This window comes from Sciurus carolinensis, chromosome 12 (genome assembly GCF_902686445.1).
Source record: "Sciurus carolinensis chromosome 12, mSciCar1.2, whole genome shotgun sequence".
Classification (NCBI taxonomy): Eukaryota; Metazoa; Chordata; class Mammalia; order Rodentia; family Sciuridae; genus Sciurus; species Sciurus carolinensis.
In genome coordinates, this window is record NC_062224.1 from 48,762,252 (window position 1) to 48,786,010 (window position 23,759).

Below are 23,759 nucleotides of genomic sequence, written 5' to 3' on the forward strand. Positions count from 1 at the left end.
GCTGCTACTGGATATGGTTGGGTCCCCTGATCAGGAGCTCCAGGAAGCTGCAGCTGGCTGTATATCCAACATCCGCAGGTTGGCCCTTGCTACAGAAAAGGCACGATACACTTGAAACTTGAAGAGTTTCTTGCCATGACAAGATATTAAGTTTTATATAACTCAGGACATGTCACTCCCGTGGCCAAGAAGCCTAAATTGGGAAACATTGATTAACAAATCTTGTAAACGGTCTAAAAGAAAACATACACATTAGAAATTCAAATGATATTGTATCTGAAAAATGATACTGTATCTGAAAATCACATGGGTGTTTTTGTTCTATTTAATGTTTTAGGGATATGCCATGTAATGAAATGTAAAACCAACAAATTTGTGATAATTTTCCAAGAACTTGGAATATGTGTAAATAGTATATATGTAACCAGTCTATATATATATATATATATATGTATATACATATAGACACATATCTTTCGATGATGCTTTTGTATTTGTGGAGATTTTAATAAAGAATATGGCTTCCCCAGTGTGCAGTTTTATAGTTGCTCACGAGTGTCTTTAGAATTCCCTTTCTGTTAAACCTATCTAAGAGTCCTGTCATAATGGTTTTGTCTGTTTGAACACTTGCAACCCACGGGAGAGTTCTGAGGAGATGTGCTGATTTCACAAACGGTTATTAAATGGAATTTAGAGTTAAGCAGCTGGACTTAGAGAGATCATCCTGAGGTCATCCCAGACTTCTCCTGAATACTATCAAACATCTGAGAAGATAATGTATAACTGTCACCATATCAGATAATTCAAATCACAAGAACATAAGCAATGAGTTCGTCTTTATTCTTCAACGTACAGAGCATAAACAATTATGTTTTATTTCCCTCACAGGGTTTCACCAACACTTTTATTGAAAGAAATTAATTTATGCTGATGTGAGGATAATATTATTACACATAAAATTGCTTTGCATTTCTGAACTTGTTTTCAGCACACAAAGTACTTTTTAGAAAGTGGCTACAAAGGATTAATAGCATTTTATCAGGTTAAAAAACATTAGAATCCACTTAAAACCATCACATATGTAACCTCAGTGTGCTGAAATGTTTGGGAACTGACTGTTCTGAGCACCTAATAGCCAGAAAAATAACTTTGTATGCATCAACTGGGCAAGCTGACAATCTCGGTTAATGCTTTAAAGAGCAGGCAAGGCAGTTTTATAGAAAAATATTAGGTACTGTATATGTTTGTCATAATTTGGAGAAGATCATAAAATTAATTGAATTAAATGTAAATAATTTGTACAAAATGAAAAGCCTGTACAGGATGAAAATTATACTAGTGATAGATGCTCCAATAAAAAGATAAAGCACTTCTGAGAATTTTAAGGTTTCATAAAATAACCATTCATCTCCACTGCTTTTTAAAGGAGGCTTTGAAAGAGGATAATATGAACAAGGAAATGGTATTAATGCTAAGAATTAAATTTTAAAAATAGAGTAAATCTGTTAACTTCCAACAGTAAATATTTCTGTTAAAGTCACCATTTAGCCTTGTTTCACAACCTTAAAAAATACATCTAGAAACCATGGATTATGATAACTACAAGCAATGAATTAATATGTAATGATTCTATTATTATTAAAGGAAGCTTCTACCACTGTCTTCAGATTTTAAAATACTCTTATATTACTGGTTCCTGAAAGTGAAAGGAAACCACAGGAAAAACACAGCAAACAACAAAAGCAACCCTATGGGCGTTGGAGGGAAAGCACTGATATTTTTTACAGTGTGCTGGATGGAAGGAGATGGGGTTTCTGTTTTTATGGTTAGTAAATGCATAAAATAAATGCAACAGCGCTATTATAAAAGAAACTAATCGCTTGGAAACAGAAAATTACCATGAAGATTATATTGCATTTCGAAGGAAGAATTTTAAAATAATTCTCTAACACCAAAAAGTAGTATCTTTAGAGTGAACAATGGAGAAGTTCAACTTAAAGATCATTTGTGACTTATTTCTGTGAAATGGCATAATGGAAAACTCTGATCTTACTTGAAAATATCTAAGCCAGTGGAAGCACCCACAGCTTTCAAAGAATGTAGATATGGATGATCACAACATTGTTCTGCACTACATGCTGTCAGAGTACTCATTTTTTTTTCATTTGTTTTCATGTGAGGGTTTTCTTTATATTTATTTTGTGCTATTTAAGGTCAAGGACCTTAATTCTTTATAAGTTTTCAGTGATAAGTTTCTTTCTTATACTTCATTTCCCCCGCCCCCACCCCAGGGAATACAATACATTCTCTTGGTAATAGATGCCTGTTTCATTTTGAAGGGAGGAAGGATTTTAAGGTGGAAGGAATTTTAAACAGACCTTCCAGTAGATCTCCCAATCTCTTTAGTTGTAACGTTTCCTTGTAGAAATCCTTGCCATGATCCTCGTGTCATTCACATTCAGAATGCCTTGCACTGAAAAGCAACAGTTTATTTCTTTTTAAAACTTTTCCTAGCTTTTTAAAGTGAATGGAAGGTTAGTTTTCTTAAGGCTTGGCGTTGTGGATCCTGTTATTTTGAACTCTGATTTTACATCTCTAGGGCCTTCACATGGAACTGATTCCACGTGATTAAAAATATTTGGAAAACTGATTTCCATGCAGGAACATGAGAATCTTGGTTGTTGATACACAGACAACCAAGAGCAGTGACTAAATCCTTTCATTTTCCTGTACGTAATGGGATTAGGTTTACAAGGTAAAACTTCCCAGTACAACTAATTTAAGATGTTTAATTCCATTTCATGAAGATTTGAGAATGGAATAGACTATGTCCATTCCTGCAATTCAATGAAAACATTAAGAAAACCTACTTATTTAAAAGTCTGACAACTTTAAATGCATTATATGCCCAAATAACCAATGGTCCACATGTCCTTATGTGTAAAACGTGAAAATCTCTGCCTAAATGAGAATGGAATAGAAAGGGAACTAAGTTTTATACAGTGCTACTTCATACAGGCACAGTGTTAGGTACTTTTGATCTCACTTTAAAATACAGGAGAACTGACAAAATAGATACCCTCATCTCATTCTGCAAGGACAATTTGGCAGTGCATACGAAAAGTTTTATAACTTTTTGTGCTTTTTGGATTATGTCCAGAAATTTATCTGTAACGGTGTTCCCTACTTCTATGGTTTAGGTCTTAAATGTCCCCTAAAGGCCCATGTGTTAGAAGCATGCTTGGCATTATTGGGAAATGTTGGGAAATTTAAGTGTGAGGGTAGGGAGTTGAGAATGATCTTTGGGTCATTGGGGAGTGTTCCCTCAAAGGAGATTATGGGACTGTGATCTCGTCCTTCTCTCTTTCACTTCCTGACCTTGAGGTGAGTGTTTTGTTCTGCCGGGTGGCCTGCCACGATGGTACTGCCTTTCCACAGGTCCAAAGCAATGGGATCAATTGACTATGCCCTAAAAATTCCAAAACTGTGAGCCAAAGTAAACCTTTTAGCCAGTCCCAAAAAACCAAAGGCCATATGTTCTCTGATGCTAACATACAATAAGGAGGGAGGAGAGAAGAATAGAAGTTCATTAGATTAGACAAAGGGGAATGAAGGGAAGGGAGAGGGATGGGAATAAGAAAGAATCTGACTGCATATGAATACACAACCAGAGTAACTCCACATCATGTTCAAACACAAGAATGGGATCCTAATTAGAATAAGTTGTACTCCATGTGTATATAATATGTCAAAATATACTTCACTGTCATGTATATCTAAAAAGAACAAAGAAAAACTTTTATTTTTATAGTTTTATTATTTGTTACTTTTTATAGTGATAGGAGGCTAACACATGCATATCTTTTTTATAACAGTAGGAATCATAGGAAAACTTAGGTTAATTTAATTATGGTTCAACCACATAATGAAAACATGTTGTGGAGTAAGAGTTAATGGCAGAGAGCTTTTCAGAATATATTATTAAACTGCAAAGCAAGTTCCAAAGCAGTGTACATTATGGGAGTGTATTTTAAAAATTTATGCATTTAGCAAGGTAGTCACAATGAGAGAGGGATGATTTTTGTTTCCTATTTTTCTCACTGGTATTTTGAATCTATTTTATAGTGAATATGAATTATTTTTTAAAAATTAAAAACAACATTCCCTATTAATTTTTATATTTTTGCCATTTAGAAACATCTAAGACAGACATTCTTCCTAACACTAGCTTTAAAAGAGAGAGGATCAGTTTACATATGGGCTGTACAACACATACATAAGATGAAAGAGATTTTGACAATATGAGAAAAGTAACTTCAACATCTAACATACCATAAGAATGTTTTTAATCTATATTATACACATTTGAAATAGCTTTAAATTACAACTAATAATGGTATAGTATTATTGAGATATCCTGAAGTAGATCTTGTATAAATTCTGACCATTTCCTTATTTGGTTTTTGTCAGTTAAGTAGCTTAATTCTACTCTAAAACCATAGAAATCACATGAATGAAATAACTCATAGGATTATTTATAGATTGCTTCATACAATAGTTTTGTTTTGAGAAGAAAAGAATGATTCATACCCATCATTTGCTCCATCATATATTACTAAGGCTGTACATTTTTCCTTAGTAAATCTACTAGAAGTTCACTCTTAACCAGATTATGACAACTTTCAAATAAATTTAATAGAGTTTCATAGACTTTAGTACTCCTTTAAAATGTCATGTTTTTCTCCTTTGTGCTATTTTTTTATGCTTGAGTTGTTAACGTTAATTTCATTTCATTCCAATATTTGTTTTCTCCATTCTAATCTCTGTGTCTCCAATTTATACTCCTGTTTTCTCTGACAAATGGTTATTACATTTTCTGGCTCTTAAACTATTTTATGCTTCAATTTCTGTAAATGCAAGATGTAAAGTTGATATTTCAATATGTTTCTGATGTGCAGTTTTCATGGCTGACTGGAAATTATGTAACAGATGGGATCCTTATACTCCCAATCCATTATTTTCAAATTTTCAAGTAAAAGTGAATTATTCTTTATTCAAGACAAATGGAAACTTTCCATTTGCCATTTCATACTACCTTGATTTATTAGTTGATAAAAGACAAACTTTTACGAATTCTACTCTAAGAGTAAAGAAATCACATAAATTAATTATGTAATTCATCCATGATGTTCAGAGTCAAGATTTTTCATTATAGTTAAGATTTATGTCCTAATTCATTTTTATGATTAGAAAGATATATTAGTATGTATCAGTATGGTTCATATAGACTTCAATGATGGTTGGGTTACTCATGAAAGATAACTCTGTGTGTGTGTGTGTGTGTGTGTGTGTGTGTGTGAAAGAGAGAGAGAGAGAGAGAGGGAGGGAGGGAGAGTAAGTGTTCAAAGGAGCATAGATAGTTAAATGTAAAATCTTTCTCAGTATTGGAAAAAAATTTGACTTTTGCCAGTAGGTGAGTTACATTTGCAATTACAAATCGAAAACATCTGCAAAGACCAGGTGAATAATCCAAATGAGAGAAAAGACCTAGATATTAAAAAAATAACAATAATAGTGATGTAATTGCCAATTCACCTTTAGCCTCTATGTGTGGGTAACAAAAGTGGGAGGTGGAAACTAGACTGTGATGACTGGAAAATATGGACAAATTACTACTCACTGCTAGCTGGCTGTTGACAGATCTCTCAACTAGTCAGAGAAATTTACATTGTTTATGGTTAGGCTCCCAGTTACTAAATACGGCAACTATATTAGCCTGCTAGGGATGTTGTAACAGAATAAAATCTGAGAGACAAACAACAGAAGTGGATCTTCTCACTGTTCTGGAGGCTAAAGTCCAAGATCAGGGTGCCAGCAAGTTGATTTCTGGTAAAACCTCTCTTCCTGGCTTCCGGAAAGCCATCTCTTCACCATAACCTCACCTGGACTTTTCTCCGTGTGCAGGTGAGTGATTCATCTCTGGTGTCTCTTCTTCTTATAAGGACACCAGTCCTATTGGATTAGGGTCTCATCTATAGGAACTCATTTAACCTTAATTGCTTCCTGAAGAGTCCTGTCTACAAATATCATCAGTTGTAGGTTAGGATTTTGATATATGAATTTTGAGGACTCACAATACATAGCAGCTACTCAGTCAAAAAAATCAAAAAGATTCTGTGAACCAGATATGGCCCTTAGTTCAGCAATCTGTAATGTCATCATCTTCATCTATTAGAATGAGAGTGTATTTGATAAAATCCTAATATTACCATACCTAAAGAGGCCCGTAGTTGATCAATAGAAAACCAAAGAAATTAATTTGTGAAAAAGAGTACATCAAAACTATCTTGGTCATTATAGATTCATGTTGTGATCTAAGCACTACAAAATGCAACCTTGAACAGGCTGACTGTCCTGCATTCAGGCAGAGGATTGAAAAAATTTGAGTAAACAGATAATCATAATGGTAAATTAAGGGTCATAGAATGATAGAGCTGGCGACATCTTTAGGGTCAACTTCCTCCCCTCAATTTGGCAAACACCTGAACTACTCAGGACAAAAAGCTTATTTCTTCCAGAAGTTGTCTAGATATAGCTGTTCCCATCTACCCTTGGACAGATTAGACCAAAGCCATAGAATGAAGGTGAAAAAAAATTACTTAAAAATTACTTTGAGAAATTTGAGTTTAATCTTACAGGCCAGTATTCCAGCATTCTGCATGAGGGCAAATTGGATACTTGTTAAAATGCAAAGTCTGATCCCACACCAACCTAGTAAATGGGAATTTCTGGGGAGCCCAAACCTGTAAATTCCGCAGACTATACTCACTGGGTTTTGAGTATGGAAAGAAAAATCTACATAAGGGTTTCTAAAAGTTAATCTGGTAGCGGTACAAAGGAGAGTAAATAAGACCAAACAATATTTTGTTTATTGGACTTAGCATAGAGTTGTAGAGGGCTAAGACCAGGGAACAGGAATAGAAAGGAACAAGGATGGAAAAACAATGTGAAGAAAACTGGTATTACTGAGAGAGTATTAAAAGTAACCATCAATGTTGACCTCTTATGCCTTAGAGAAAGAGTTCACAACCATGAAATGAACTACATCTTCATGCTGTGATACCAGGAAGCATCCCAATACACCTCCAGAGTGGTGCTATTCAACAGAAATATGAGTCAGTGTGTAATTTTAATTTTTATAGAAGCCATATTTTAAAAATTAAAACAGGTAAAATTAATTTTAATATATTTAACCTAATACATCTAAAATATTATCATCTAAACATTTCATCATAATAAAATTATTAATATTATGTTTTCTTGTTGTACTGTGCTTGGAAACTGCTACGTATTTGAAACTTACAGCACAATTCGAATGAGTCACATTTCAAGGGCTCAGCAGTCTCATAAATGGCCTGTGGGTATTGCACTGGACAAATCTTAGTCTACCCACTCAGGTAGATTAAGGGCTTTCCTCCATCAACACATTTGCTTCAATTTACATGAATTTTCACTATTTCCTTGGATTTTGTCGAGTCATCAGTCTTTTTGTCTCGGGGCCTTTTCTCCTGTTGGCAAAACCTCAGTCATGCTTTCTATTAGCATGATGGTTTTTAAAATTAAAATTTGTATGACTTTAAATACAATTCATCTTCAAGAATGTAATTATATTGGGGGCATATTTTTATATTTGAAAATTTATTTTTAATCACAGTAAATATACATAACATGAAATTTACAACTTAAAAATTTTTTAAATATAAAATTCAGTGGCATTAAGAATATTCACATTGTGGTGCAAACAATGCCACTATCCATCTCCAAAATTTTTTCATCATCCCAACCTGAAACTCCCAATCCACTAATTAAGCTACTTCCAATTTCCCCTCCCCTCCAACCCCTGGTAACCACTACTTTCTGTCTCTGAATTTGCCTATTCCAGATACTTCACACAAATGGAGTTGCAGTATTTGATCTTTTGTGTCTGGCATATTTCACTTAGCCCAATGTCTTCAAGATTTATCAGTGTTTAGGCAAATATTGTTAAAATGACCATACTACCAAAAGCAATAAACAGATGAATTCAATCTCCATCAAACACCAATGGCATTCTTCACAGAACTAGAGAAAAAAAAAAGTACTAAAATTCATTTGGAAGAATAAAAGATGCAGAATAGTCAAAGCAATTCTAAGCTGAAAAAGCAATGCTGGAGGCTTCACAATACTGGACTTGAAATCATACTACAGAGCTATAGTAACAAAAACTGCATGGCACTAGTGTATGGTCTATGGACACATAGACCAATGGTACAAAATAGAAGACAGAGGCAAATCCACACATCCATAATCATCTCATCCTTGACAAAGGTGCCAAGAACATACATTGGAGAAAAGACAGCCATTTTAACAAATGGTGCTGGGAAAACTGGTTATCCACATGTAGAAGAATGAAACTAGATCCTTATCCCTCATGCAGCACAAAAATCAACTTCAAATGGATCAAAGACCTAGGAATTAAATCATAAACTATGCAACTCCTAGAAGAAAACAGGATCAGCACTCCCGCATATAGGCAAAGGCAACAACTTTCTCAGTAGGAACCCTATAGCTCAGGAAATAATGCCAAGAGTTAATAAATGGAGGAGTGGCATCAAATTAAAAAGCTTCTGCACAGCAAAGAAAACAATTAGGAATGTGAAAAGATACTCTACAGAATGGGGAAAAAATTTTGTTAGCTACTATTCTTACAGAGGATTAATATCTAAGCTACATAAAGAGCTCAAAAAAAATCACAAACAAATAACCCATTTAATGAATGGGCAAATAAACAGACATTTCTCAAAAGAAGAAATGCATTTGGTCAACAAAAAAGTCTCAACATTATTAGCAGTTAGGTAAGTACATATCAAAACTACACTGAGCTTTCATCTCATACAAGTGATAATGGCAATCATCAAGAATATAAACAACAATAAAAATGCTGGAAAGGATGTGGAGAAAAAGGAATGCTTTTACACTGTTTGTGGGATTGTAAATTATTATAACCACAATGGAATTTAGTATGGAGGTTCCTCAAAAGATAAGCATGGATCCACCATATGACCCAACTATACCACTCCTTGGTATATATCCTAAAGAAGTAAAGTCATCATACTTCAGTGATACATTCATACCCATGTTTATAGCAGCAAGATTCACAATAGCCAAACTATGGAACCAGATTAGGTGTCCATCAGTCAATGAATAAAAGAAATGTGATACACACACACACATACACACACACACACACACACACAGTGGAATAGTTCATTCCATTCATCCACAAAGAAAAATAAAATTATGTCATTTGCAAGAAAATGGATGGAACTTGAGACCATTATGTTAAGCTAAATAAGCCAAACTCAGGTCAGGAGTCATATGTTTTCTCTCATATGTGGAAGCTAGAGAGGAAAAAGGAAAAGAAGCAAGCATGGGAATCTCATGAAAATCAAAGGGAGCTAAGTAGAGAAAAGGGATCAGGAGGGAGAAGGGGAGTGCTGGGAGTGATACTGGCCAAAATATATTGTTACACTGTGTGCATGTGTATATATGTAACATAAATTCCATCGTTATGCATAACTATAAGGCACCAATAAAAACATAAAATTAAAAATGTTTCATCTATGTTATAGTATGTGTCAGAATTTTCTTCTGTATTACAGCTGAATAATATATGACCGTGTATCTATACCACATTTCGTTTATCTGATCATCTATTGATGAACACACAAGGGCTATTGCCAAATTCTGGCTATCGTGAATGATGCTGTCATAAACATGGATATAAAAATATCTACTTGAGAATCTGCTTTCAATTCTTTTGTGTATATACCAGGCATTGAAATTGCCAGAGTGGGAACAGTTCTTTTTTCAACTTAACTATTCAAATTCATGACAAGGAAAAGTGATTTGGGGCATTCTAAATAGCAGGGACAATGAATTTGAGATGAACTCACAGAATGTCTAGAAGGGACTCTGTTTATTAAGCATTGCAACAGTTTCTCATCACTGGATCTGAAGACAAAAATTCCTTTGCTATGGTCTGAATGTTTGTGCACCTCCAAAATTCATGAGTTGCAACGTAGCTCCCAAATTGATGGTAGAAAGAGGTGGGGCCTTTGGGAGGTGGTTAGTATTAAAGCCCTTTTAAAAGAGGTATGCAGCAGCTTATTAGTCCTTTCACCATGTGAGGTCACATAGAAGGTGCCATGCATTAGGAAACTGAATCCACTGGCACCTTAAGCCTGGTTTCTGGAACTGTGAATAATAAATTTCTATTGTTTATAAATGACCCAGCCAAATGTTTTTATTATAGGAGCCTGAATGGATTCAAACACTCCTCAAGACAATCTAGTATATTCTTAATTCTGAACGAGCCACATTCTCCCAGAGCATGATTCAGTGAATTCAACTAAGCATTTAAGAAGGTATGATCACAGTTTTTCCAACAGTAGTAAGATCTTAACAACCAGACCTCTAAAAGTACCCAGATATCCTAGAAAATGAGTGGAATTCTCATAAGTTCTACTGTATGATGTCTAGGTAGGACTAAAGGGTAAATTCTAGGTTTCCACAGCTCCTGTGTGCAATCTGGAACTTTTAGAAAGAGAGACAGAAGGCCATTGAAAAATTGTGCTGGAACTGTGAGAAGTATTTCTTTGGTGGTATGCTGCCATAAGCATTTGCTCAATTTCCACTGTGGACATAACCCAAACTTACAAACAGACCCATAAAGATGGTGAAACTGGTTCCTTGACTGCTTTCATCTGTCTATCTGCACTTCTGCTTGGTATTATCCTAGTTCATATCCCTCCACTTGCAGAGAAGTTGGTACTCCAACCAAATCTCCTCTTGCTTGAAGGTTGTGCACACACAGGGAGGATCTCACAGTTAGACAGGAGTTTTACTTTGAAGGAAATATATTGCTTTTTTCAACCTTTGATGGTTATCCCTAATCTTCAATTGGAAGGTGTAGAACATTAAGGGATCACTTTAATTATTTTGTACTGTTTGAAGCAATAAACAGCTGCTGACACTGATTTAAAACAGAAGACAAGCTAACACATTTTAATCTGTGAGGTCAATTTATTTGGATTATTCGCTTAAACTGATCTAATTATGAGCTAAAACAACAAACTGGAAGGTGTAAGGGAAAGGGCGGTCTTTTCTTCCCTGCCTATGGGTATTGTGAATGTGCAAGACAGATGTCTGAGACAGATGTGCTTAGCCAAAACTTGCTTTCAGTCTCCTCAGAGTTCTAAAGCATGTCTTCACATCTTACTCATGACCCATCAGAGCCAAAATTAACTTTTCCTGCACTGTGGCCATGTGAAGTCTTTCTTCTTTGGATAATATTGTTAATTTCCTCAAAAAGAAGGAAATTTCTTATTTATGCCCTTTAGAAAGAAGACTTGTGTTTCAGAGAAGGAATGAGGATTCCTTATGAGCACTAGAAAAACTTGCATTAATTCTTAGTTGATCAGATTCAGTCCTGGACCACCACCTATTCAGTCAAGATCTGCAGAATCAACATCTGTCCATGATTTCTCTTTCCTCAACGCAATCCAATCGAGTTTCAGTCTACCTCCTTCTCTGACCTCCCACTAATCTCCTTCAAATATGTTGTACATGTACTCTGATCCAAAAAGAAAAAAATTCACGTGTGTTGACTCAGATGTGAAAAAATTTACGTCACTTCCTTTAATTTTTACATGTCTTTCCACTGATGGGTGAAAACTTAACTTTGCCAATTAAAAGTGTCAAGCCTCTTGATTTAAAATAACCTCTTTGGGTTAACTCTTTCATCTCTCAGAGTCTTTCCCTTTTCTCAGGTGTAATCCCTTTTGCTCCTCAGTCTGTGTGGGCAGAGCAGATCCTGAGGAGAATGTGGTCACCACCAGGGAAATTCTGTTACTCTGCTTGGAAGCCACTGGCCTGCATCCTCCCTATGGCTGCAGGGAGCATTGGTTCTCCTAGTCACAGGGCAGCCTGTGGGGTGGTCATGCCCTGTGGTTAGTGTCTGGGGTGCTATTGCAGGCACTATGCTCATGGCTCCTAACTAAGAGGCCTCCATCTTGTAGCCTCTCTTGAACTCCCAGCCCTTTCTGGTAACTGGGTCTTCTCAGTGCTACTGGGTCCTCCCAGGAGGTTGGGAGCTGCTGGGCTGCTTTCCCTATATCACAAAATCCTGTGTGGGGACTGTGAGTCTTCCCTGGGCTCCCTCAACTTGGCCAGACATGGTGATTTGTGGAAACTGGACCTTCTCTGAGAAGCCTAAACCCCTCCAGGCTGCCTCTAACATTTTTTTATTTCGTCCAACTCCAAAGTAGGCCAAGCTCTCACAGGCAACCTGGTTCCCTTCTCTTCTTGCACTCCCAGGCATTTCCTCCCAAAACAGAGTTTTTACTCTGTGTGGCAGGAACTTTTTCAATCATATTCTCCTTCATCCTTCTCTGAGGTCAATCCTCCCAATTTTGGTTTTTATGTAACAGCTCTGCTCTAAGAGGTCTGAGAAAACCTTCTACTCCCGCCTGAAAGCCCAATGTGGGGGACTGTTATTTATTTGCAGACATTATTTTGAAAAACTAGTTTGAAACTCCAAGCTGAGCAAGGACTTCTTTGTGTGGCCTTCTGTTTCTCTTTCCCTGAAAAACATTGTCTTCAGTCTCCTGGCTTAAAAAGAGAGAAGGCTGCAGGATTTTAAAAACAACCAACTAACCAAACAAACAAACAAAAAACCAACTCTGGAAATACTAAGAAGGAAAAATACATCATATGGTATTTCAAAACATTGCCAACTATAATCAGCCAAACTAAACTGTTTCTCTTCCCTGAATGTGCTAGACTCTCTCCCCTGCTTCCACTTCTTGTCTGTGTTGCTCCTTTCACCTCAAGTAAGTTCGGGGATTTAGTTTTAACTTCATACTTGCTTTGCTGTTGTCTAGCTTTTTGCATCAGTTGTTTCTCCTTTCATTCTAGATTTATTTATCAAGATGAAAATCAGTCAAGGAACTGACTTTCTACTGATGCCAGGGTTGAACTGGGTGCCGCATGTTTTCTTCAGCAGACACCATACATTGAGAAACAAATGAAAATACAAAATGTTCTGTATGGTAGAGAGAAACTTTGCAGAATCTGATGTCAGCTCCTAGTAACAGAAAGTTATCTGGTTTCTGCAGATGAATTTATCCACTAAGATTTTGATGAAATCACATAGCATGAAAAACTCAACACTCTTCCAGTATTTCCATAAATTCTTGAGTGAAACTTATTTTTCTATGTTACCTCTCGGCTCTAAGTGTTGCTCTATCAGCTAGATTTTTGGTCCTCTCTCATCCCACCTCTTGCAAAAACGGGTATTCCTCTTCCTTTCCTCCTTTTATCTGCCTATGATTTCAGACATAACACAGCCCCTATTCTTTGATTTCTGAAGAATACCACTTACCCAAGCAAACAGGAGTAGAAGACATTGACTGATGACTCAGGGATGAAAGCAGGATGGAAGAAAACTTTTTAGATGTAACTATATCTGTATCCGTTATCTTTTTTCTGTGGAACAAACCATCGCTAACAGCCATTTGTTCAGTTCATGATTCTGCTGGTCAGAAATTTGGATTTAGTTGGGTGCCTGCAGGATCTGTCATCTGTAGGTTGGTTTTGTTTTTAGAGACTGGGCTCCTACTTGGCCTTAGCTGGGACAACTAGACTGACTTGATTCTGTTCCCTGCAGTCTCATCCTCCAGTAGGCTAGCCTGAGCACGTAAAGGTTGAACTGAGTTCCAAGAAAACAGAAACCAGAGCTTGCAAGGATTCGATACTTGAAGCCTAAGAACAGCAGGTACACCATCTCTTCTGCTGCATTCTGTCAGTCAAAGAAAGTCCCAAAATCTCCCCTTGACAGGAAGCTACTAAGTTACATTGCAAAGAGGTGTGCATGTGTTGGGGTAGGAGGAAGGGGAGCAAATAGAACAGATCCCAGGGCTCTCTTTCTATAACCAAAATAGTCCATAAGTTGTTCTTACTAAAATACATCTCTTTCCACTCAGAAGAATGTTGTAGCTATCTCTTAAACTTCTAGATTTTTTCTTCCCAAGAACAGATGGAATAATAGTGTGCAAGTGTGTGCGCATGTGTGTGTGTTTGGGGAGAGTTTGCAAAAAATAAAAGGGATTATGGTGATAATTTAAATTTTTATTTCAACACTTCTCATTATAATGTTCTTGAGATAAGACAAACAAAATAAGTGCATATTTCTTTCTTTTTTTTGAGTTATCCCACACAGAATTACATGAGGACATACATCTTAAGGGTCTAATTCAGTGGCTATCAGACAGGTTTCTAACTATCTTGATATTTGCTTGAGAAAATAACACAAGCATAAACTGTCAAATAGATCTGAAAGTACACTAGAGATCATTACTTGTTATGAAATGCATCGTAAGGCAAAGATCCTTTTAAATTCATTTTTCAATAATGGTCAAGTGAATAAAAAACTAAAAGAAGATTGAACAGTCTGTGAAAGTAATAATAATAGTTTTTAAAAGCATAGCATTCCTTTCCTAAGGAAAGGGAAAGAGGCTGATGAGGAAAAAATAATCAGTTCTGGGAAAGTAAATTTCAAAATTTCAACAAGTTTAGGGCACTGGCAAAAAAAAAAAAAAAAAAAAAAAAAAAAAAAGTCCTGATAGGAAGAAAGGAGTCCAGAAGAGCTGGATGCTCTTTAAACAAACAATTTTGGCAGGTGAACAAACTATATGGGAAGTGCAGCACAGGGAACAGGGTGCCAAATTGGCAAAGCAGAACAGTGCTAAGTTCTGAACTGCAAATTAGAGAACCACAAGAAAATATCAAGCCAGATCACCAAGGATGAACAAAAGAGGGGCCCCAAAGGTGTGGGGACCACATCAAAGTGAAAGAGATAATGTAGTGTGGGGTAGACATAAAAGACATCAGGAAGCTAGTAATCAGATGTAGTAATAAAAACCAAATTATTACTGACAATTTGACTAAATAACCAGTCCTGGATTTAATTTATTTCTCTGAAGGTCTGCTGCCTGGCTCTCCAGTCAGCTTCCACTAAGACACTTTCAGTTGTGAATAGCAGAAATTCTAATTCGAAATAGCTTAAAAAAATTTTTTTTTCTGATGCACTACAGATCCAATCTGGGAACTTGCACAGGCTAAACGTGTACTCTTCCACTGATCTACACCCCAGCCTCTCAAATGACTTTTACAAAAATGGGAATCTGTTGGCTCATGTAAATGAAAAGTTCAAAGATAGATTGATTATGGGGTAAAGTTTGGTCAGGGTTTGAATTCTATATTTCTGAAACTATCTCAGCTGTGTCCTCAGACATGCCTCATTATATTGTGCTTCACTTTAAAGCTTCATAGATAGAGTGGTTTTATTGTTTTATTTTGTTTTGTAAATTGAAGGTTTGTGGCAACCCTACGTTAAGCAAGCCTATAAGGGCCATTTTCCCAATAACTCAGCAGATCATTAACATTTTTTAGCAATATGTATTTTCTAATTAAGAAATACACATTGTTTTTTAGATGTAATTCTATTGCACACTTTATAGACTATTCATAACTTACACATGCACTGAAAAACAAAAAATTTATGAGACTTGCTTTATTGTTATATTTGCCTCATTATGGAGGTGTGGAACTGAACCCGCAATATCTCTGAGGTATGCTCACTTTGGCTTTATTCTCAACTGACTTCCCACGTGGTTGGAAAGTGGCTGCCGCAATTCCAATTCTCATATCTGCATATGGCACCATTCAGAGGAGTTCCCTTCTTCCAACCCTAGGGTGAACTCTCTAGGCTTCAGGCTGATCAAACTAACTCAGGGCATTCCCACACAGATGGGCTTAAGTCCAGTTGTGTTCATCCCTGAAGAAGCAGACATTGCTAAGGAAATGATTTATGCTGATTCATTTGGGTCATAATAGAGACTGAGACATGGGAAGGCCCATCTTACCCAACCCACACAGCTGATGGTGTGGTAAATGTACAGAGGATAAAGCCAGTAAAGTGCCTGCTTTGGGTGGTTTGGACTCTGGAGGAGTAGCAGAAATAAATTCCTCTTTACAGGTCTCTTCTGCTTTGGGTGAATAATTACATAAGTAATCAAAGTTACTACATAGCAAACCATGGCAGGTTAGAATAGCATCCTCAGGGAGTGCAATTTAGCCCAGATATTTCCCATTTCTGCCTTAAAGAAAAGCAACAGTTCTACATTATTAAAAGTGAGTACAGCTCCTGTAAGGTCATCTACCTTCCAACTTACTGTGATCACAAGATTTGTGGGATCCATCACACTGGATCTTCAAAGGGGTCAAATACTCTTGTGCTTACATCTCACTTCATACGAAAGCTAAAAACATTTCAAATAAATTCGGTTTTGCCATATGTAACTGCTGGCTGAATAAATCCTGATTTCAATGAAATTTAACTGGGGAGAATAATTGTGTGGAATGCATTCTCATGCTCTTGAATTAACAAAGTGGTTTTTGCTCTGTGTAGGATAATTTCAGTGTTTTATCTACAATTAGTACCCCTGATGTCTGAAATTTCTAGAAAAACGGTTTTATCTCTTAGAGAGTTAGCTTCTAAGCCTCATCTGCAAAATAAGAATAATTATACCTACTTCATAGGATGTCATGGGAATTAAAGGAAATAATCTATGAAAAGTAAGTACACAATGCTTGTCATATCTAATATATCCTTATTATAGTAGATAGGTAAGATCACTATGATACAAAATTTCATTATTATGTCTTTGTATCTATATTTATTCAGTCTTCAGTCTAAACGTAAGTTGGTATTTATTACCTCATTTTACAGAAGAGCCACAGAGAGGTGATAAACAAGGTTTTGGCTTTCTAAAGTAACAAAATGACATAATTTTTTTCTTGGTAATTTACTGAGTAAGATTCACACTTAAAAATAACTTTAGATTTACTAAATCTCTTTTACTTTCCTTGAACTTTGTTCTAACCTACTTACTCAATTGAAACAGAAAATGCATGAATGAGGGACTATTTCTGCTATTCATTCATGATCAAAACAATCTATTGGAGTTTTATTTTCTAGACTCTTCTGTCTTCCAGTCTTCCTTTTGCTATTTTAGGCTTATAGTTTATATAATCTTGCAGTTAGGCTTAAATGCCTAGCCTCACAATTAGACTTATGTATCTAGCATTTGGTAGGTACTTGCTAATATTTATTAAAGGAATGAATGAATAAAGTGTACATAACTTTAACTTATAAGGAAAAAATAGCTTACAGGAAAGACTTAGAAACTAATTCTTACATCGCCACTCTGGCCATGATATAAAGGAATATAAAAGTTGGAGAAAGTTTGGGCTAGTTGTGGAAACTAGGAAAAGGTGACATTTACCTATCAAAAACATAATAGAATTTTTGCTAAATATAATGGAAATGGGAACAGACTAAAGGAAGTCACAAAAGGTCAAGGGTTAAATACAGTTTTACAAACAACTTTTACCATTGAGCAATAGGTCTTGTAAAAATTTCCAGGTAAAGATCAATATTACCACTTCAATTGCTAATAAACATTTCATTATTTGTATGGATAACTATTTAATTTTTTTCTAACATTTAAATTGCATCAATTTTTGCTTTTACCAAAATAACACTGAACATCAAATTTTTTTCTTATTTTTAAAGGCAATTTTTGTGGAAGGAAGAGTTTAATTTTCAAAAATTATAAGGAGAAAAAGCAAATAAAACCAAGTCTATATAACAACAACAACAAAAGAAAGCAAAAGAAATTGCAAAGAAACTGAGAATAGCAAAGTAAGAAGACAGAACAGAAAATTCATTATTAAATTAATATAAATAGATGACTACTTCTTAGGAGGTTAAACAAACAACAACACAGTCCTCTATGTTGACCCTCAACCTTACTCAGTGTATATAAGGCACTAAAAGAACATTACACACAAAAATAAAAAAGACATGCAAAATAAATTAAGCAGTAGTTGTATGAAGAACCTAAATTCTTTCCTTCTCTCTGCTTGTCATCCCCAGTGTTGGTTTGGTTTTTTCAGCTTGTAGCAAAATGGTTGCTGTGATTTCAAGTATCATACTAGAAACTATAATATTCAGGTTGTAAAAGAAATCTTGAGTCTTGATCCGAAGAAGGGGACTTTCCCAGAGGATCCTTATCTGTCAGACACTTCCTCTTGACCAGTGTTTGACCTCCTGCCCAATAAACAATCAACTGGAAAGCCTGAGGGACTCACCCCTAGACCAATCACATTGTCACCTGAGACACTTACCTACATAGAAAAGAGATGGCTACCCAAATAAATTGAGGTTCTAGTGGAAAGAAGAGGGATAAATGGATTCTAGTTAGGCAACCAATGATGATCACATCACTAATAAATGTCAGCTAAAGAGAAGCTGATGTGTCCTAAACAGACTTCAGGGCTAAAGTGCAGTTATTTCCATCAAGAATTGCTTTACCTAGCCAGTGGGGGTGGTATATGCCTGTAATCCCAGCGGTTAGAGAGGCTGAGGCAGGAAGATTGCTAGATCAAAGTCAACCTCAGCAATTTAGCAAGGCCCCGAGTAACTTTTAGCCCTGTCTCAAAATAAAAAAATAGAAAAGGGTGGGGAATGAGGTTCAGTGATTAAGCTCCCTTGGGTTCAATCCCTGGTACCAAAAAAAAAAGGAGAACTGCTTTACCCCAACAATAAATTTAGCAGGACATTATAATTATTCTGATTCTGCATCCTAAAAATGTTATCTTTGAAATACATGAAGCAAAAAAGCAAAGCTACAAGGGGATATTAGTGACCTAGGATTATAGATCAAAATGGAAATTTTTCAACATACCTTTAAAAAAGACAGATTGAACAGAACACTTAGTAAGAATTGAGAAAATATTATGAACAACAGAAATGCTAAGCTTGATATGATTGATATATATGCCTGTATATATGTTTGCTCTTACATATGCTGTCCTGCAGACAAAAAAATAGTGAAAGCATATTTTCAAGTACACATTGAACATCTACAAAAGTTGATCACCTCTTGACCACACAGCCCAACTCAACAAAAGAACAGGCCAATAAAATTACAAATGCAATCAATAGCTAAAGATAGCCCAGAAATCAATACGTTTAGAAATTTTAAAACCCACTTCTAAATAATTCATAGTTCAAGGAAAAAATCATATTGAAAATTACAAAACAGAACTGATTGACAGTGTCAGCTCTGCATATTAAACACTCTGGTAGGATTATGTGCAGGGAAAATTCATTCCCAACAAACTGAATCTAGTTGTCTTCTAAGAGCCTATTTTCATCCAAAATGTTGACATTGATAGAAAATTATAGGAAAACATTTCACTTCTTCCATGTATATTGGGAAGACTGCCCTTTGTTCTTTCTTTCCTTGGGTGTTTTCATGAAGTTTCAGCCAGAGACCATATGCTGTACATTTTCTCTGTATTAAGCATTTTTATGGCAATTTTACACAAATAACCAGTTCAGTACTGCCAGCCTTCCCTCACCCCCCATAGAGAAACACTTTTCCTTATTCTGGTCAGATAACTTTCAGGAGAATCTCTTACTCCTTTCTGACCACTACATGAAGAAATCCAGATTGTTCCACGTATTGCCCACTTGTCCATCTCCTTGTGGACTCCATCACTTCCCTGACAACTCTGCATAGTGGTAGCCTCCTCTTGCTAGAACATTCTCATGTGTGCATTTACAAATCTATGCAAAGGATAAACGTTTGTTTAAAGCTGTGCAAAATTTCCCTTCTAGCAATAACTCAAATGAATTGCATGCAGAACCTGATTCCAAGAAGAAAGAAGGAAGAAATTAACATTTCACTGTCTGCCACGTAGAGATGGGGTTTTCAGAGCGCCTTTTCCTTGACTTGTCTAATAGGGATAATAATGAACCCAAATAAGAAAGATGAGTGCAGTGATTTCAGCTTCAGGTGAATTGTAAAAATAATACATGATTCTTTCATTTACAATTGATTCCTTCTCCTGGGTATTTAAAAAGCACAAATACTGTTACAGATCATCTATTACAGTAAAGAATGATTTTGCACATGGTTGCATTAAGGAAAACCCATTTTAATTTTCTTTGACTTCATTCTAAGATCCCAACCGTTGGCACCCTTAACTGAAAAAAGGACAGACTTCCTTAAGCATGTTTCATGATAATAGCTTTCATTTTATTTTGGTTGGCTGGATGTATATTGCCTCTCCAAGACCTCAATTATATAACCTGGGATTTCCACATTGTTTTTGACAGAAAAGTAGAACGAAAATAAGTTATGCGGGTAAAATTTGAAACACATGATATGGAATTGAAAGGACTTAGTGATGAAAAAACTTGTCTGTGTTAGTGGTAATCAAATCTTGAAATAGATTTTTTTCTTAAACAAGCAAACATTTCCAAGTATTTGGCTATGCATCACTGTTTTTTAAGCCTGAAAAGATTATATTGTTCCATCCCTCAACTATAGTATATTTACAGCTGGACTCTGAAATGGATGCAGTAAACATCAAACTTTGATTCCAGTCTCGAGCTGTACTTTGTATTAACCAGCCTTCATCAGACTCTGGCTTAAGTATCACAGAGAGCAAGCAAGACTGCAGAATTGAGGAGAAATAACAAGGTTTTGAAAACACCCACTGTTGCAACAGATGTTCTGCTTTTGTCGTTCCAATTCAATGAAGCTACTTTAATCTTTAATGCTAGGCAGTAAGGTTATGTTGAGTTCTTATTTAGTATCTATAACTTAGTACTTTTTGGATTATCAATTTATTTTGTGTCCATATTCATGTGATCAAAACTATGGATTTATATTCACAAACAGTAATAAACCTCAAACTTTTTACTATAATTTTAATAAGTTCATAGACACATAACTTGACTCATGAACCTCAGTTAAGAACACTAATCCTCTGGAATCTGAGATGGCAAACTCTAGAGAAAATATAGTTTGTCTTTGGAAAAAAAATCTCTTATTGAAATTTTGATGTACATAGGAACAATCCATTTTGGGTCAATTTAAAAAAATTCATGAGACATTTTAAAGGAAAAAATTATGTAACTATTAGAAGGATTATAACATTTTCAAAAATCAACATCCATCTAAACAGGGATAGTTAACATGCTACATCAATTTCTGTACTCAAATGATTTTATTTTTTCTGCTTTACTTTGCTAGATAAGAAAATTCTAACTCATAAGTCATCAAAGCTGGAAAACTATACTTTATGGCTCTGACAAATGGCTCTGGATATTCGGGTTGAAATTATGGAGATGTTTCCAACTGAAAACTACTTTTAACATTTTGTCAAAGACAGAACATACTACGCCTAAAAACTGGACCGATATATGCTTTGAGTTGGAAGACAGGGAAAATTGGTTTCCATTCTGGAGAGCATTCCATAACTTCTGTTACAACATATGTATGTGGTTTCATAATATGCCCAATATGATATTTTTTTTCCTAAAGGAAGAAAATTGAGCATTTGGTGTTTGAAAAGAGTCATACATACAGTTATAGAGCTGTTTGCACCACAGTTTGATTATCTTAAGAAAACTCTTCAACATTAAAAATTAAGTTATTTTTTGACTCTGAAGCAATAGAATCAGATTATTAACAATACCAAATATAATGCCAACATGCACAGCTTTATCAAGCTACTCAAAGTGATGGTAATGTTCTTCACTTACACTTCTCTTTAGCAAAATTGAAATGTATGATATGACATTTCTCATTGAAGTTGAGGTCTTTCCTGTCATTCTAAATGTGTGATAGAGAGGAATATTATGTATATTGTTCATTTGTTCACTGAGCACACAGGATACAATTTATGATCACTGGCTTTAATTTGATTACATCCCCATTTTCCAGTATGACCACAATATTTAACCAAGAATAGGAAGTATATGAATGGTCACTATGTCACTTAGGACTTAGACACTGCTGCAAGTCAAACCAGAATACAGAGTGTGGAATAAGAGAGAAGTTAGTTTTTCTTCATTGCAGACTTCCAAGCTGGTACCAAGATTTGCCACATAAATCATCAGGTAACCACATTTCTCCTCTCTTGGTTTAGTGTCCTTCTACAGAGTTGTTCTTGTCTGCATATTCTAAGACAGAACATGAGTAGACATTGGCAAGAAAGAAAAAGGAAGGCAGGATGCAAGCCTTGGATTGGAGATTGTACCTATCACCCTTGCATATAACCCACACAATAGGGCACATTCACAGAGCTGCACCTGCCTGCAAGAGAAACAGGAAAATGTCACATTTTTCCTGAGAGCCCAAATGCCCGGCTAAGACACTCTAAGACCATTAAAGTAAAGATGGATGCCATTGAGGACAATTAGTAGTCTCTGCCAGAGTTACCAACAATTTCCTGTTAATCAAGATTTATGGGTTTCACCTTCAGCTGTTATAGGCTTTTATTCCCAAGCAGCAGCTATCTGTTCACAGAGCTTGTGTTCCACCAGAACTGCTTCAAACTCAATATTTTTTCTGGTCTTTATCATGGATTGTAATAGAAATTCTTTATCTCTAATAAGCGTTTTCAGTGATAAACAGAATAGCAAAAACAAAAAATCAAAATCATAGAACATTTTCTCCTAATACTTTCACAGCATGCATTCCTTGAATGAATTAATATTAAGAATATGAATAATTTAATGCAATTATAAAGTAAAATATCTGCTAGCATGCATATAAGATTAGAGTTTCTTTAGGTCCAACCAAATTGGGAACTTGTTAGTTCTCACAGTGGGGACATCCAAAGGATGCTGCTAGCTTCCAGCACCAGCTGCCCAGACTCCACGACTGGGGAGCAAACTTGGGAGTAGGCACCAGAGGTGTTTTTATTTTTTTTTTAATTGCAAACAACAGATATGACTATGTCTCCCTTAAAAGAAAAATGAAGGGATTTATCACAATTGTATGGTGACTGTTCAATGAAGAGAAGAGAAAGCTAAAGGGCCAGATCTCAAGAAAGTCAGAGATCAGGGCAGAGTAGCCCTAGGACTATATAGAAAGACCCTTCAGAACAACCCTGCCATAGTGAACAAGCCTTTGTCACGTTCTGTCCTATCACCATGCCCTGGATTTGAACTCCCAACCGAAGACTTGGAAGGTTGGTATTAAGGGATAAACTGTGTTCCTCCCTAAATTCCTAGTTAAAACTCTAACTCAGTACCTCAGAATGTAACTATGTTTGGAGATAGGGACTTCAAAGATCCTAATGAAATAAAAATTAATAAGATTAAATCAAATTAATGAAATTAAAATTGATGAAATGAAAATGAGATCATTAGAGTGATCTCAAATGCAATATATCTGGTGTCCTTTTAAGAAGAGGAAATTTGGACACAAGTGCATATAGAAGAGAAAGGCCCTGTGAACATGAAGATGCCCATCCACTAAACAAGCAGAGACCTCAGATGAAACCAGCCTTGGCAACCCTAGCAAACTAACACTGTTGGCTGATCACTGTCTGTGATGGAGCAGATGTAGTCTGCCAAAAGAAGAAAGAAGGAAAGAGAAAAAAATTGTACAAAATAAAAAATATGATGCTTATCTCCAAAAAGATGATGGCTTTTTATTTGGAAGACACATTATATTTATTTCATATTTTCAAGAAAAGAAAATTAGTATCACTGGAAGTTCTGAAAAAGT

General features: G+C 35.7%; 1 protein-coding gene across 2 annotated transcripts in view; it reads left to right on the forward strand.

Annotated features, from left to right (window-relative positions):
- Odad2 (outer dynein arm docking complex subunit 2) overlaps window positions 1-444 on the forward strand; it is a 189,894-nt gene extending 189,450 nt beyond the window's left edge. For both annotated transcript variants that reach the window (XM_047521167.1, XM_047521168.1), the window contains exon 20: window positions 2-444. In XM_047521167.1, the coding sequence (XP_047377123.1) occupies window positions 2-115 (114 nt within the window). In that variant the 3' untranslated portion in view covers window positions 116-444. The remainder of the gene's footprint in view (window position 1) is intronic.
- The last annotated feature ends 23,315 nt before the right edge of the window (window positions 445-23,759 follow it).